At 40.9% G+C, this 18,119-nt stretch overlaps 1 protein-coding gene across 1 annotated transcript in view; it reads right to left on the bottom strand.

Annotated features, from left to right (window-relative positions):
* Positions 1-15,865, bottom strand: part of LOC119478654 (transcription factor 4-like) — a 227,091-nt gene extending 211,226 nt beyond the window's left edge. Inside the window, exons 1-4 of the mRNA XM_037753537.1 lie at positions 15,248-15,865; positions 15,049-15,141; positions 14,744-14,782; positions 9,366-9,440 (exon numbers count right to left, since the gene is read on the bottom strand). Coding sequence (XP_037609465.1) covers positions 9,366-9,440; positions 14,744-14,782; positions 15,049-15,121 — 187 coding nt within the window. The 5' untranslated portion in view covers positions 15,122-15,141; positions 15,248-15,865. The remainder of the gene's footprint in view (positions 1-9,365; positions 9,441-14,743; positions 14,783-15,048; positions 15,142-15,247) is intronic.
* Positions 15,866-18,119: the final 2,254 nt, after the last annotated feature.

The following is an 18,119-nucleotide window of genomic DNA, read 5'->3' as shown; positions in this document are numbered from 1 at the left end:
TGGTAGGAAGAGAAGGATGCTCACGAGTCAGAAGTATCGGGTTATGATGAAGAAGAGGAGGAGGGAGAGGGGGGGTGGTACAGATTGGGTGAAAACAGCAAGGAGGAAGAGGACAAAAAAGACCAGAGGATGATGAGTTAGGTAGAGGAAGAGGAGGAGACTGACAGGGAAGAGGGAGCAGAGTATAGGAGGAAGAGTGATTGAAAACAGGGAGAAGGAAAAGGAGGAGTAGGATGAAGAGAAGATGAGGCAGAAGTGATGAAGAAGGAAGGGGAAGCACGAGGAGCATGACGAGTAGGAAAAATGAGGCAGAAGTGGAAGAAGGTGGAAGTGAATGAGGTTGATGAAGAAGAGTAGTAGGGTTAGGATGAAGGAGAGGAGGTAGAGGAGGAACAACTGGGTGAAAACAGCAAGGAGGAAGAGGAGGATGAGGAAGAAGGGATGACAAAAGAGGAGGTTTAAGAGAGGCCAGAGGACAATGAGTAAAGAGAAGAAGAGGAGGAGGCTGACAGGGAAGAGGAGGAACTGATTGGTGAAAACCGGGAGGAAGAAGAGGAGGAAGACAAGGCGGGAGTGATGAAGAAAGAGGGGACAGCACGAGCAGCATGGCGAGTAGGGAAAACAAGGCAAAAGTGGAAGAGGAAGGAAGTGAGAGTAGAAGAGTTAGGATGAAGAACAGAAGGAGGAGGACGAGTAGTTATGGGGGCCAAAACAGCGAGGAGGAAGAGGAGGGTAAGAGGACGAAAGACGTGGGCGGAATCAGCTGCTCCGACTGTGGCACATTTGATTCCCAAGACCTTCGTCTCTCAATTAACAGCCACGGTTCTCACATTAACACACCTTCAGCCACACGTACACACACACACACACACGGCAGACATGTACACAAGTTTCGATGCTGACATTAAACTCCCCAAACATTTAGCTTGTCACACAACTTTGCACTTACAAGCATAACACACACACACACACTCTCACACACACACACACACACACACACGCACACACACGCTGCCGCCTCCCAGAATAAGTTGGCTGCTCTAATTGGAGTGGTGTTTGTTGCGGAGAGGTGTTGAGCGCCGCTGTAATTGCCAGGCAGGCTGGTTGACGTTCCCCGGTCTCTTTATTTTTTAAGGACTAGGTAATTAGGCTCGGTGTTTGCGATTGTGCCGCCGTCGCCGCCGATACGAGCGAACAGGTGTGGGGAGCGAGGCGGCGAAACACGCGACACCTCCCCGACGTCCACGGACCCGACCGCAGAGAGGAAGAGAAGGGCTGTTTACCGGTGACGAGGTGAGGTGTTCACCAGAACATACTGAAGATGGAGAACTGAAACCAATGTTCACCACAGGGAGTTGTGAGGGGGTGGGGGGAGCAGGTCTTCAGTCAAACTTCAGCAGATTGAGGAAGAGGAGATGAGCACATTGTGTGACTGAGCAGGAAAAGAAAAGACGCTGGTGAATACCACTAATAACTCAACAACACTAAAAGTTACGTATTGACCTAAATGCTAATGCATGCATTTAGTATAATATATACCATGTTCACCACTTTAATTGAGTGTATTGGCATTATAACATTTTCTGATTGGCACTAAACTAGGGCTGTCAATCGATTCAAATATTTAATTGTGATTAATCGCATGGATTGTCCATAGTTAATCACGATTAATCGCAAATTAATCACATATTTTTTACCATAAAGTGAGATTTGTAAAGGATTTAATACTCTTATATCAGCATGGAGTGGGCAAATATGCTGCTTTATGCAAATGTATGTATATATGTATTATTGGAAATCAATTAACAACACAAAACAATGATAAATATTGTCCCAGAAACCCTCAACAGGTACTGCATTTAGCATATAAAAATATGCTCAAATCATAACATGGCAAACTGCAGCCCAACAGGCAACAACAGCTGTCAGTGCGTCAGTGTGCTGACTTGACTATGACTTGCCCCAAACTGCATGTGAATTATCATAAAGTGGGCATGCCTGTAAAGGGAAGACTCATGGGTACCAGAGAACCCATTTTCATTCACACATCTTGAGGTCAGAGGTCAAGGGAACCCCTTTGAAAATGGCCATGGCAGTTTTTCCTCAGCCAAAATGTTAGCGCAAGTTTGGAGCGTTTTCAAGCCTCCTTCACGACAAGCTAGTATGACATGGTTGATACCAATGGCATGTCTGTAAAGGGGAGACTCGTTGGTACCCATAGAACCCATTTTCATTCACATATCTTGAGGTGAGAGTTCAAAAATGTCAATGCCAGGTTACCATAATGGTAAATCCAGCCCTTTGAAACACTAAAACCAACTAAAAAAAAGTGAACAAGACAACTGAACAACTAAACCTTGATTAAACTCAAGTCAAAGAAACCAAACAGAATAGAATAGAAACCAATATAAACCCAACAGCTCAGCACATCACAGCATCGTCTTTGGGGAGAACATATGGAGCTCCGACTCGGCAGCGAGCCGGTCCGTCGAAGCAAGCGGCACGTCAATCTCCTGAGCTTTGAGGAAAAAAAACACAAACCCACGCAGAGTTCTCACAGCCGCTAACCTTGAAATCACTGCCATTATTAGCGGAGTCATATATTAGCATTAGAAAAGCAAATGGGGCTAATAATATTTGCCATTATGGCTAAAAACGGCCTATTAATCCCTAATTCCGCACCACAATTAAGAGCATGGCTGGGTGTTTGTGTGAGTCGTTCTGCATCTCCTATGCCGGGTGAAACGAGACAATTTAACAGCCTCAGAGGCAGAGAGAGGGTGGGAGGGCGAGGTATTAAGTGACTGGCTCCGGCTCTATCTCTATTTTGAAAGCGATCAGCCGGGGTGTTTTTGAGTGACAGCCGTAACAGAGCAGATTTGACTGGATAGAGACAAGAGGGTGGCGGGATGGGGGCGTGCGTCGCTCGCTGCGTTGAAGCGCGTTATCAGTCTCGGTACAAGTGCATCAAATCAACGGGAGAGGGGGTATTATTAAAGCAACACCCTTTTTTCTCCGCTGGAACTGTGACTTAATAAGCTATGCCAATTAGGGGAACAAAAATCAGGCATGCATCGGGGCTGTATCTATCCTTGCCCCAAATTTCTCTGCTAATGCCGTGAAGCTCGCTGGCAGAGGCGACAGCGCTGCTGTGTTTTTTCTGTGTGGCTTTGGCTTTGACAGGGAGAGAAGAAGAGGTGGAAGGTGGCACAAAAATGAAATAAAAAACAGGATAAAGCCTATTGAATTTGCAATCGTCTCCCTGAGAGTTGATTCTTTTAAAGTCTGGTGATATTCTATGTTTTTATCAGAGTCAACAAATCCCATGCAGAAACCAACAATCGATCCTACTAACATCCATAGTCTGATATATCTTATTGCTCTGTGCCACAGTCATCCAAGAACTATTTCTTCTTTACCATGAACACAGTGGTTCAGTAGTTTTATCTTTAACCCTTCAAAATAAAGCAATGCTTACTTCTAACTTTGTCTAATGTAATGCATACACAACTGAATACAAGCTGATAAATCTCAGCAGCAGTTTGATAATTCATTGTGTAACTTTGCATACATTTTGCCATATCATCATCTGTATGTATGAATATCATGATAATGATTTTAACTAGGGCGTCAAAGTTATAATAATATATACGCGTTAACTAAGAGGTTGTGTTGCCTAAAACCTAACTTCCTGTGAAAACGGAAGTTTATTGTGAAAGGACACTATGCATGTAACGAGCGTATGCTAAGACACCGTTCCTAGTCCGTCCAACAGTAACGCAAGAGGGGCAACCCGTGCGTCGGTCTCTCCTATGACGAGGGGCTCTGACCAATGGCAGTATTTGACGAGGTTGGGAGTGAGAACGTGTGGACAACACATTGTTGGTTTTGGTTTGTCTTCGGACTGTCCAAAGACATGCAGGTTAATTGGCGACTCTTATTGCCCCGTAATGTTAATGTGACAGGAATGGTTGTCCGTCTCTATTGTTGTCTGCTGGTGACCTGTCCAGGGTGTACTCCGCCTCTTGCCCAATGGTCGCCGGGATCTTATACAGCTCCCCGCTACCCTTAGGATAAGTGGGTATGGCTAATGGCTGCAGAGGAATAATAGATGGTTTGTTCGTGGGATTCGTTGAAAATAAGAACAATATAGTAAACTGCCAGATAACTTATCCTTTCTTCTGTTCATCTCATTCCCATTCCTATCCTTCCGTCCTTCCTTCCTTCTTGCATGACTTCTTTCCTGCCTTTCTTTCTTCCTTCCTTGTTACCTTTCCTTCATTGAGTCATTTTCTTCCTTCTTCAATCTCTCCTTTCCTCTCTCTTTCATTGCTTTTCTCCTTCCTGTGACTTTGCTTTCCTCTCTTCCTCAATTCTTTTGCCTTTTTCTGTCTGTCCTTCCTTCCTTTCTTCCCTCATTCCTCTTTCCCTCCTTCCCCTCCATCAGTTCTTCCCTCTTCAGTTCCTCTTCTTCCTTCCTTTCTTATCTCTTTCTGCTGACACTTGAGGAAACATTTCCTCCACCTCTCATTGCCAACTTTATGTTCCATGGCAACGGGATGATGGTTTGCCCTCCGCCCCCAAAGCCCCCTTCCCTTCCCTTCCCCCTCTTTGGTCCCAACTTGACACACACACACACACACAAATCTCTGTCAGACACACATTTTTAAGCTCAACACTCATTCTCCTATGAGCACACACATCTACACACACACACCTCGGTCGCCTTCCAACACCATTGACAGGAGACAACAGCGGATCTGAGAGGTTATGTGTTAAAAAAAGAAAAAAAAAAAGCACCACAACCAGCCAAGGACCTGAATAGACGAGTGGCGGTGGCAGCGGTTTTGACAGGCAGAGTGAAGCCGCTCGCTGAACGGCTTCATCCAGGAGGAGATTAGAAACACACACAGAGTTTGAAGTGTGCATTATCTTTCCAGGGATGATCCCGAAATAAACAACAACAATGGCAAAATCTCCCAATAATTAAAACGCCTAATCCACTTCCTGGTTGGTGATGACCGTGGGCTGAGCGTGTCAGCCGGCACTCGTGGGGATTGTGCGGCGTTTATGTTTAGATGCTTTTGTGTTTTAAGGTGAATTTATCGCCCGAAATACGAGGACTTACATCGAATGAGGAGAGGGCTTCAAATCCACAATTTATTCAGAGCATTGTGTGACGGATGTCATTTCAAAAATTCAAATTCTACATGAAGACATGTTTGGAAAATATGTCACTACTTATCCTCAAAAGCATCAGATAAAGTAAATCCTAAAACCTGTTTTATTCCTCTGCCTCTCCGCCTGACTGACATGATATTTTTTACACACTTTGTTTCCTGCTTCCATCCAGCCTTGTCTCTCCTTTCTGTCCTAATTTTGCTGTTGATGTGGTCTTCTTTAGCCCTTTTTGGCAACCTCCACCTATTTCCCAAAACATCTGGGGACAAACCGTGTTCTTTGTGTTTGGATTGCGTTGTGGCAAAAGACCTCCGTTAATATAGGAGAGATTAAAAAGTGAGGATGTAAAGTAAATTACTGTGCTGCAGGGATGGATCGTGATTTTTCTTTTTACGATTTTGATATTGATTTTTTAATGCCAGAACCGATATATTTGCTTCGTTTGAGTCTATTCGGAAATAGAAGGAAGTTACCGCTTTTATTGTTGTAGTCTGAGTAATGTGACGTCATATCCGCTCCGTATCCGTCAACCAAAACAAACCCGCAGCCGGCCGCAAAGAGCCAAAACCAGAAAGTAGAAAACAGCGTCACGGCTAAAGCTGCATGTTAACTCTGTCATAGACAAGTAATGTTATCGTATTGCAGTAACGTACGGTCAAGCCAGCCGTCACTCGCATCTTCGTGGTCAAATGGGCCGACGCTACAACTGTAGAGCACCCATATACTGACATTTTGTTAAATGCATTCAAACGACCCCGATGGAGCTGAACATGGATGTATAAAGAGAACGGAGCTGACGGGAGAGCTAGAGACGAACTTGGCAAAGTTAGCAGAAGTATACACACTTGACTACTTGCGGTTTTCAAAATAAGGTGTTAACAAAAGGAACTGTAAATACAAAATACGATGACTGATATATTTGACTTCAGGACACCTCTGACTACATACATGCTGAAAACCCTGTAACTCCTGTTTTTGATCCCTTAAGGCTGTAAAGCTTACACAACAACACCAGCAACATAGTGTCCTCCAGCTAAACATTTTCTGACTTCATGAAAGGTGGACATGGTTGTTTTCTTTACCTTAGAATTTGCCCGTTTTGGGGCCCCCTCAGTCCAAATCAGGCCTCAAGCCAATGCTTCTTCCAACGTTTTGAGTTTTTAAAACGCCAAATGAATCAATGTTATCAGATTAGATCAGATAAAATCAGATCAGATAATTAAAGTGTTGAACATAAATGAAAATACTAGACAGAGTGAATATGAATATGATATTTTCCGGCATCTCTAAACGTGTTTTATTTTGAACTTCTCTAAACCAAAGTCGTGGCTGTTACCCTGAAGTAAACAAACAGTGTGTGGACCCGGTTCAGTGTCAGCGTGTCCCAGCCTCTGGCCTCGCCCCAGCCTTTGGAAAACCGCTGCTCTCATGGTTGTGTGGGTCTATAGAGTTCTAATTAGCTGCATTCACAAACAGCGCCGGGCTCATCAAAATGCCGAGGCCTGCAGAAAGCCACAGCAGGGGTGAGCACAGTGTGTGCGTGTGTGTGTGTGTGTGTGTGTGTGTGTGTGTGTGTTGCATCTTGTGGGTGTTTAGACGTGTGTGCGCGAGTGTGATTTGTGTTCAGGGGTGAGTGCATGCGTGTGCGACACCAGTGTGTGTTCCTCTATCAAAAGAAAAAACAATCCCAAAATGAAGATAGACATCGGAGCAGCAAACCGAGGCCCAACAACCGCGACCGGTTCTCCAAAAACTGGGCCCTTGTTTTCCCCCAAAATCGTAACATTTGTGGTCCTTCCCTCGCATTTGTATGCACGGCACGGGAGCAAACAACACCGCCGAAACCGCAGAGCACAAACAACAACAACCGCACAACGAAGAGCAGTAAACAAAGAAGGCGTCTCGGCATCTCTCTGTTTTTCAAGCCAACAACAAAATGGCTTCCGAACGCCGTTTAGAGGCAGATAACATGAGCGGGAGCAACAGGAACGACCCGGCTCCTGTTTTGCTGTGAGAAGCTTCCAGAAAAGATTTTCAAAAGACAGTATCCTCTTCTCATACAGACTGAGGCTGCTGGATACATAACGCACATATAGTACAGTAAAATGCATGAGGGCAATGCAGCATGACCTACAACCTGATATACCATCACAGCAGAGAGGTAACATATAGAACTGTACATCCAACCACAGAGGAAGCGGAGCAGTATTCATGTTCTACCATATGCTCATTGCAAATATTGTCAATATGTAAAAATATTGGAAATTATTTTTGGAACCTCCTGCTTTTTTTAACTGTAAAAGAAGTGATTGTTCATCAGTTGATTCAAAACTAAACAAGGTCAAGTGAAAAAAAAAACATTCCAATTGACCCGACCAATAAATTAACTCACCTACGCAACCAAAACACTTAAACACTTGTAACTTTTTAAGCAGCAAAATAACAGCTATCAAACAAAAACACTTAAAAAACTACCCCATATATAGATGCTGTCAAAGTTAACGCTATAATAACGCAATTAACGCAAATATGTTTTAAAGCCACAAATTTCTTTAAACGTTTTTATGCATAGTTAATCGTGAATAACGCAAATAATCACATTTTTTATCTGTTCAAAATGTACCTTAATGGGAGTAAGTAAGTATGTAATACTTTTATCAACATGGGAGTGGGCAAATATGCTGCTTTTATGCAAATGTATTATATATTTATTATTGGAAATCAATTAACAACACAAACAATGACAGATATTGTCCAGAAGCCCTCACAGGTACTGCATTTAGCGTAAAAAACATGCTCAAATCATAACCCAACAGGCAACAACAGCTGTCAGTGTGTCAGTGTGCTGATCTGACTATGACTTTGCCCCAAACTGCATTGTGATTATCATAAGTGGGCATGTCTGTAAGGGGAGACTCGTGGGTACCCATAGAACCCATTTTCATTCACATATCTTGAGGTCAGAGGTCAAGGGACCCCTTTGAAAATGGACATGCAGGTCACAATTGTTTCAACCTTTCCCTCACGATTGGATCGTGAGATCAATAGTCAAAATGCAGCGTTCAAGTCATCCACCAGGAATGTATGCTTGCACGTGTTTGATCAGCCGCCGCACCACCACCACCAGCCTTGCCAACTGATGGCACACTGTGGTCTGCACAAGTTGAGCCGGGTCCAACTTTTTTTGCCAGATGACCAGCAGTTTTGTTGCCGGAGCCCTCTGCAGTGGCACTGCACTAACAATTTCAAACTCCAAGCCACATGTTCCACCAATGACTAGCACCAACCTGTGCCTGTTTGACACCAACACCACCACTGTGTAGAAAAACACGCGAACTGATCTCCGCAACACACACACACATACACACAGTGGGCAGGAAAGAATGAGGGCAGCCAATCAGAAAAAACAGGAAGTCTCCTTCAGGATGAACTTGAGCAGCTGAGAAACAAACTTGTTGCCCCCAAAATATAGAAAAAATCACATCAATCTCCTCACGTGGCATTTTACACCCTGACATTCATATGTCATTTTACTGTGACGTAAAGCAGGAACAAACACGTGCAAACTACACGTGGAGCACTGACAACACGCAGGCATGTTTACAGGTGATTTAACATAATAATCTTTCAACCTCTTTGGTCAAAAACAAACACCGAGTCGTGTATTAATCCACGCTAAAAATAGTCCCCGACAAATGCACCATTTATCCTTGATTGAATGGTGTTTGCTAAAAACTACGGTGGCCAGCTATTTTAGGAAATCACTGAGCCTTTTTTTTAAAACCATATGTTTTTATGCTAAGTATTATAAATCCACATATTCAATAGGAAGGAAGTATTGAAGATGGACTAACCCATAATTGCAACTATATAATCAGACCATGAGCCAAACAGAGAAACCTGAAGAATATTAGAGCAAGTTACAGTATATAAAAAGTAAAAATTCACGTCTCCATCAAAATAAAAAGTAATCAACAAAGCAAAAAACAGCATAAAACCCCAAAAACTGCATCTGCATGTACAGAACATGGTTACCCAACAAGAAATTCAAACAGCAAGCGAAGCAGCAGTGAGCAGGTGTAAGAGGAAGGAGAGGAGGAGGCTGAAGAGAGGACTGACAAGAAAAAAAAGAGGAAGAAGAAGAAGAAGAAGACGAAGGGGAAAAAAAGTAGAAGCTGACGTACTTGAGCCGGAGAAATGTCCGCGTCCCCAGGGAGGTCGGCCCGTTCTTTCCACTGCTAACAGGAGGGGAAAAACATCTACAAGACAAACAGAGCGCACATTACCTCCGAGAGCACTGACACCGCAGACAGCAAGACACATCTCTACAGAAACATCACTGCAGCTTACAATGAAAAGCTCGCCGTTCCAAAAACGCCTGGGCAACCATTTGGCTTAAAGATGCTGCTGCCAGATTCTCATCTCATTACGGTCCTGCTAGGAAACGTCTTTCAATGTAATGGTCGCTAAATGTTCTTTATTTTCATTTTATCAGAGCATTTTTTTTCAGCTTTTAATATAGTACATGTCTCGTTTTGGAAGGAAACTCTTCATGGATATTTACCAAGAAAACAAAAGGTGCATCATCACTAGGGCTGTGTATCACTGGGTATCATTTCAATACTAACACTGATTGGATACTTTAGTTTTGGTACACATACCAAAATGTTTTTTTTCAATATATATATTACTTATAAAATAAACATTTTTCATTTGACAAAAGCAGCTAAAGTTTTCAAATAGTTCACTAAGCTGATCAAAGAATAACTAAACACAATTATAAATCTGGCTAAGCAAGGATTTAATGGCTGCAGAGGTGGGACAAAGTCATTGTTTAACAAGTCACAGATATCTGCTATCAAGTCCCAAATCAAGGTCAACAAGTCCAGAGTCAAGTCTAAAGTCATGAAGGGCAAGTCCAGAGTAAAGTCACAGGAGAACTCCGACAAGTCAAGCCCCTTATCAAGGCCAACAAGTCCGGTCAAGTACATAACGCGTCACGTCCCAGGTCAAGACAGGTAATCCCACATCAAGTCCCCAGTCAAGACAGGTAATCCCACATCAAGTCCCCAGTCAAGACAGGTACATAACGCATCAAGTCCCAAGACAAAACAGGTAATCCCACGTCAAATCCCAAATCAAGGCAACTAATCTCACGTCAAGTCTCAGGTCAAGACAGGTTATTCCATGTCAAGTCCCAGTCAAGACAGGTACGTAAAGCATCAAGTCCCAAATCAAGGCAGGTAATCCCACGACATGTCCCCAGTCAAGACAGGTACATAACGCATCAAGTCCCCGGTAAAGACAGGTACCTAACACATCAAGTCCCAGGTAAAGACAGGTAGCCCTACGTCAAATCACAGCTCAAAACAGGTAATCCCACGTCAAGTCTCAGGTCAGACAGGTACGTAACGCATCAAGTCCCAAGTCAAAATAGACAAGTCCCAGTCAACTAGTCCTAAATCAAGATTATAGAGTCCAAAGTCAAGTCCACGTCAGGACAGGCAAGTTCAGAGTCCCATGTTAATTCCTGTGTCAAGTCCCAGCACCGAATCAAGTCCCAAGACAAGATGAAAGACTCTTATTTTATAATAAACTTCATCACATTTAATATCTAACTGATTGGTTTTGTTATTTCTGTGAAACAGTTACAATCACCTTGTCATTTCTGAGCCAGCATGTTTTTTTTGGCATTTTGACATTTGTTTTTATGTTTCAATCTGATCGTGTTAATCTGAAGTATCACCTGTTGGTCCGTACAAACGTACCTAAAGTAACCAGATCTGTGACTTGATACTGGACTCTGACCATGTCCTGAGTACACACCTTTTGATGCCAGCTTTCCGTACTTAATATGTTCTATATTCAATGCTATGGACACATTTTGATCTGTACTCAAAATGCATGGAGGTTTGATACCCAGCCCTAATGACCACACAGACCCTCAGCTCAGAGCTGAACACAGATATGAAGAGTTCATTTTCCCAAAACGCTGTAAGAAACATTTTTTTTTTTTTTTTTTGTGAATCAGAAGAAATCAGATTCCTCATTCAGCATCTGTGAAAAAATAAACAGGATCACTTAAATCACCTGCTCAATTTACTACAAATGTTGTTTTCATTCACTTTAGCTTGAATGTTGGACGGCTCATTTTTGGAACGAAACCACTTCATATCTACTTCATATCTGACTTAAACATGAAGATAATCATCAGAACTAGTCACCATCTGCTCTGCACATCTACAGGAAAATAAGCCCACGTTAAGACCGGACTGAAGGTGAATACTGATTCCTGTTGTTTTAATGTACGAGCTACTGTAAAGCTTCCCAAAGAAAAACAGTTCATCTGACCCCGATAGATAACCTCTCTCTGGATAAACACCAGGCTCTGTGCGGTTGGCCGTGTTTGATGGTGAAAGCTCCGTGATCGTGGACACACTCTGAGCTTTCCCACTTTCAGATGCTAAAAGCTTTTCAGGATTTGAGGTTTTGAAGGATTTCTTCTCGTTTTTTTTTTTTAAACAAACCACAATATAAGTAAATTAAACCCTGACTGAAACAATAAATACTGTATCTGTCACTGTTGTTAAAAGAGCCTGTGGGGCCTGTTAAGTGCGGATGTTGGATGCTGAGGAGGTTGCTCCCTCGCGGCTCCGACAAACAAAGAGAAAACAAATGCTCGCCAGATAAAAGATCTAATTTCTGATTATTAGCAGGTCTATCGATATCCCAGTCGAACCACCCTGAGCTGCGGGTGTCAGCTTGTGGGCGTGCAAAGACAGATGATCGCATAAATTAATGTGACCGGCCTACGTTTATAATGAGAGGAGACACGTTCTAGCTGCTGCTGCCCTCCTTTGTTTGAATATTTTTTTCAAGATTTACAATTTAAGACGGGCTGATTGACATTTTTGGGAACCTGTATAAACTCTTAATGTCTATAATATTCCTGTGATACACTTCAGGGACTCAATACCTACTACATAAGGATTTTGTGATGCTTTTTTTTTATTATTTTATCCACAATTATATTCCTTTATTACTATAATGACTTGAAAGTATTTATCTGTCATTAATGAGGAGATTAAAGGTGATTTAATGGAATTATTGTCACCTATAATATTACAAAAGCGATTTTCACAATATTTATTATACACAGGTTTACTATATTGTTTTATAAAATATATTTATATCATCACAATATTCCTATATAGACTTGATATGTCTCAGTGGTTCTCAATTATGAATATAATTATCTTATTTTATGTTTTTCTGATAAAACATTTTAAAAATATTCCTTTAATATTCTTACATATGTCTGTGGTAGTAAAGTATATTTTATTAAATGTCATTATAACATTCCTATAAAGTTGTTATAGTGATATATGTGAGAGAATGTGTGTGCCACTAAATGATGAGTTCACTGGACATTTGTGGTATTTCTATTCACTATAATACTTCTATTGGGACTTTAGCTATGGATTTATGATATACACATGCATATGTAGCCAATACAGCACATATTTTTTTATTTAAATATTGCTATAGATGCATTTTAGATGTCATTGGTTTTCAAATATGAATATAATTATCTTATTTTATGTGTTTCTCTGATAAAACAGTTTAAACAATATTCCTATAATGTTCTTATGCATGTCTGTGATAGTCAATTATGAATTTAATTATCTTATGTTAGTCTTTTTCTAAATAAATGTCATTATAACATTCCTATAATGTTGTTTATTGAACATTTGTGGTATTTCTATTCACTATAATACTTCTATAGGGAGTTTAACGATGTATTTATGATGTACAAAGCCATATATAGTACATATTTTTTCAAATTAAATATTGCCATAGAGGCATATTGTGTGTATGTGGTTCTCAATTCTTACATAACAGCGATAAAATTGTATGTCCTTTGTTAAAAATCTCACAATAACAGTCATACAGCATTCTTATAGTAATCAAAGATGATGTTTAGTGAGTTAATACTGTATGAGTTACAGCGTTTATTGAAACATCACTATAATGCAGCTATAAAGGGGATTAATATGTAGGTTATATTGCTCTTTTAATAGATTTTGAATTCCTATGATATCTATTTCTATAATGCTCCTACATGGTCAGTTACAGTGTGTACTGTAGTGCATGTAGGCCTCATCTGTCATCAATTGATATTTCTCCTATTTCATTAACATTTTTATCTCCTATGTTTGCATGTTGTGCAGTATCACTAGTCTCATTCTTTTAATATTTTTTTAATAAATGTCATTATAACATTCCTATAATGTTGTTAAAGTGACTCAAGAGAATGTGTGTGCCTCTAAATGATGAATTTATTGGACATTTGTGGTATTTCTACACACTATAATACTTCTTTAAGGAGTTTAACAATGTATTTATGACATACACTACTAGCCAATACAGCATGCATTTTTAATTTAAATATTGCTAAAGAGGCATATTGCACGTCTGCGGTTCTAAATTCTGACATAACAGTGATATTATTACATGTCTGTTGTGAAAAATCTCACAATAACAGTCATACCGTATTGTTATAGTAATCAAATCTTGTTTTTGGTATAGTGAGTGGATACATACAGTGTTTGTTGCAGTTATAAAGGATTATTCTGTAGGTTATATTGCTCTTTTAATAGATTTTGAATCTCCTATGACATTGTTATAATATTTCTATAATGCTCCTATATGGTCAGTTACAGTGTGTACTTTACTGCATGTAGGCCTCATCTGTGATCTATTGATATTTCTTTATGGCATTAACATTCCAGTAGAGATTGAAAGGCACATTAATGGGGATTTTAGCTCCTATTTTTTTGCATCGTCGCGCAGCATCACTGTCATTCTTCTGATATTATAACGTTAATAGTGCCTCCTATGATATTCCTAGACCACTAAAATCACTTGCGTTGTGTATGCAGGCCTCAGCTGTGATCTTATTTGTTTATTGCATTAACATTCTTGCAGGATTTTACAATATTGCAAAGGAATTTAGGGATTTTTCTCTCTCCTATATTTGCATCCTCATTCCTGAGATATGTTCTGATATCATTATGCTCGTGCTGTCTGTCTCTCATAGCAATATTAATGTTTGTTTTTTTCATTTTGGGGTGTTTCAGATTTTTTTTTTTTCCCTCCTCCTCCTCCTCCTCCTCCTCCTCCTCCTCCTCTTCCTCTTCAGACCAAAGTTGCTCCCAGAGGAGGAGGAGAACATGGCCGAGAGCGCGGACACTATTTCCTGTCCGTCAAGTTCACAACACGCACAGGCTGTTCTTTAAAAAAACAAAACTTTTAGACTTAGTGCATTGAACAGCTTTGCAAAGACTGCAGAGAGAGAAAGTGTGACAGTGTTCCTCTCTTCTTCTCGTCTGTCTGTCTGACAGGTTTCATGATTCCATGTTGTGCACGGTGCAGAGTGCACGGAGCAGCCTTCACACACAGTATAGAAACTCACACAACAACAACAGAAAAATCCTAATCAAGGGGCAGAAAAATCAAACTACACACATGGAAGGAAAAAACTTAAAATGAGATATACTACCATGGATGTTGGGAACATTTTCAAATCGCTGTTTCGCATCTATAAGACAACAAATTACCAAATGCAGCATCACAATTCTCCGCACACACACACACAAATGAAAATTACAAAACCAACAATATGCACTGACTTTTTTTTTCTGCAAAGTTAGTCTACTAAAAACGCACTTTTGTGCAAACAGTTGGAGTGGAAATATGCATGTTGCAATTTGCATGCAAAAAACATGTAAAACAGTGGGTCGCTGTAAGAAGCCTTATGTTGCATTATTATATGCATATTATCATAAATAAGATCGATTCTCTTACCGCGCTTGAAATCCAGTAAGTCACTGAGTTCCTTGTCTGTTCCCAAAGCTGCCATCCGCTGTTGATGATGCATTTAGCAAAATCGCACGGAACCTAGAAACAGGGAAACAAATGAAGAGACAGATAGATAGAAGAGGACAGGTAAGACAGATTGATAGATGGAGAGATAGATGGAGAGGAGAGAAGAGAAGAGGAAGACCTCGGCTTTTTCTTTTGCGCACCACTCCTCCGGAATCTCTCTTCTCCTCCAACAGCGAAATAAATCCAGAAATACAAGCCTCGATCACTAGATGTATTCTCCTCGGAAGCAGCAGAGAGGCTCAGTCCTGGTTCCTGTTTTTTTTTTGGAAATAAATCTCAAGAAAAAAAGAAAAAAAAAAAAAAAGAAGAAGAGACGACAGAACCGGTGTCCTTTTTTTTTTTGGTGCGTTTTTTTTCTCTCCAGCCAAAACAAGTCCGACCTCTCCGCGTTAAGACGCAGTTTGCCCGCTGACTGTGGCTCACACACACACACACACCAACACACACACACGATATAAATAAATAATGTGTTCTCCGCGAGCCTCTCGAGGAAGAGGAAAGAAGAAGATCACCTCAGTAATGTGTGGTTTGCTTTTTACGCGCGGTGTGTTGGAGGTTCAGAGGAGAGAAGAGTCTCCAGGCTGCAGGGTGGAGCTGCTGCTCCTGTGCCCGGCTGAGGGTGCCCTCCGCTCGGCTGCGGGTTGCTGAAGATCCCCGGGTGTATACACGCAGCAGGACGGATCCCATGTGCGTCTGGCACAGCCTCGGTGTGATAAATGCGTTCGTGCGGCCACCTAGCTTACAGTCGCGTCCAAACACCACACTACCAGCAGCAGCAGCTCCGAGGAGAGCTGCTATACAGGAGAAGAGCAGGAAATTATATGTAGGGAAATATAGAAATACATTTTTAAAGAAAAAAATAATTGATTGGCTGAGATGATTGGCTGCTTTCATTTAGGTTAATTAAAAGGTAGGGAAAAGTTATTTTTTTCCCCTCTGGAATTTAGGGAACAGTAATGGTGTTTGAACCTATAGACTAAATACAACTTTTTTTAAAAAAAAAAAAATTTTTAAATGTTGCTAATTCTTTGTGTTAGTGTATTCCATATTTTTTTATTTTATTAATTTAGGTTTTTCATAAAATTATTTATTTTTACATTCCTATGTCTGTATTTATTGGGCTGTCAATCGATTAAAATATTTTATATTATATATTATTATATTATATATTTTTTTATTTTTTATCTGTTCAAAATTAACCTTCAATTAAATTGAATTTATTTTTACATAGCGTCAAATCACAACAGAAGTTATCTCAAGACGCTTTATATATAGAGCAGGTTTTAGACCGTATCTTAAAGGGAGATTTGTCAAGTGTTTAACACGCTTATCAACATGGGAGTGGACAATATGCTGCTTTATGCAAGTGTATGTATATATTTATTTTTAGAAATCAATTAACAACACAAAACAATTGACACATATTGTCCAGAAACCCTCACAGGTACTGTATTTAGCATAGAAAATATGCTCAAATCATAACATGGCAAACTGCAGCCCAACAGGCAACAACAGCTGTCAGTGTGTCAGTGTGCTGACTTGACTATGACTTGCCCCAAACTTGCATGTGATTATCATAAAGTGGGCATGTCTGTAAAGGGGAGACTCGTGGGTAACCGTAGAACCCATTTTCATTCACATATCTGGAGGTCAGAGGTCAAGAGACCCCTTTGAACATTGCAGTGACATGTTTTCCTCGCCAAATTTTGCGCAAGTTTGGAGCATTATTTAACCTCCTTTGCAAAAAGCTAGTATGACATGGTTGGTACCAATGGATTCCTTAGGTTTTTCTAGTTTCATATGATGCCAGTATCTCCACTTTATCTTCACTTTTTCTAGCTTTAAAACTGAGCCCGCTCCAACCTCCGAAAGTTGTTAATGCGTTAAGAAATTAGTGGCATTAAAACGAATTTGCGTTAACGCGTTAACTTTGACAGCATGTAGCAACTGTATGGTATTTTATGTGATAGCTTTTCTATATTAGTTAGACTAACAAGTGCATGAAACAAGTGCAGTCCTTGACCTGCATGGTAACCACCCCGCCCCATCTTGAGTCACCACTTAACCACAACAGCGCCAAAACCCAGCTCTCCGGAAATACTTTGCAGTACTTTGCTCTTTTTTCCCCTCCGTGCAGCCCACAGCCTGCAGGTATAAAATGACTGGCCTATTTCTGCAAATTACACCCTGCATGTGCGGGTTTCTCTTAGAGAGAAAAAAAAAAAACGCTAGCGAAAACACACAGGTGCAGGTACGACATAAAGGCTTATTTGTTGCAGGGTAAAGTGGTCCTGCCTGTTGGCCCTTCACAGCCTTTCACTCTCAAACAAACTACAAGCCATGTAACTATGTAACAGCTTATACAGAATGCAGTAGAGAGCATAGACCCACTCGTTGTGCGAGCATGTTTTAATCGGTGGCGTGTTCCTGATCTGAGGTGGATTTCATCAACAGTTTTTATGCTAAAAGTGTTGACGGGACGATCTTATCAGACGTGAAGTGGACAGTAAACGCACCACAACTCTCTTTAACCACTTTATCGAGCCAGCACGCACCTGACAAACACTGCATACACTCCATGAGCTCAGCTCCCACTGGCCCCGGACAAAGAAGTAACTTTTTACACGTACAACCGTGTTTTAATCGTTTTTTATTGCCAATGTGTGAACAGGTTGTAACCTAACTTAAAAATGAGACCGTCCACGACTTTCTGGGTTTCCTCTATCAGCCTGTCGACTTGCTTTCAATGGGAAGAATCCTGGACATTTTTTTTCTGGGAAAATCCAACGGATGTGACGTCACGCACGCTCGCGAGTGTCTTACTTTCAGCTCCAGTGTGCAACCGTAGCTAACGCTCGGTTATAAATGGAGTTCGCTAACCTCAACAAACGACCAGCCCCCACCACGACTCAGACTCCAACACAAACTCTACAAAAGCACAAAAAGAAAAAGTTATATCTAGTGAAGCCCGTCCTGCAAAACAGGAATGT

This window comes from Sebastes umbrosus, chromosome 19, assembly GCF_015220745.1.
Source record: "Sebastes umbrosus isolate fSebUmb1 chromosome 19, fSebUmb1.pri, whole genome shotgun sequence".
NCBI lineage: Eukaryota > Metazoa > Chordata > Actinopteri > Perciformes > Sebastidae > Sebastes > Sebastes umbrosus.
This window is presented reverse-complemented; position numbering and strand designations above follow the sequence as displayed.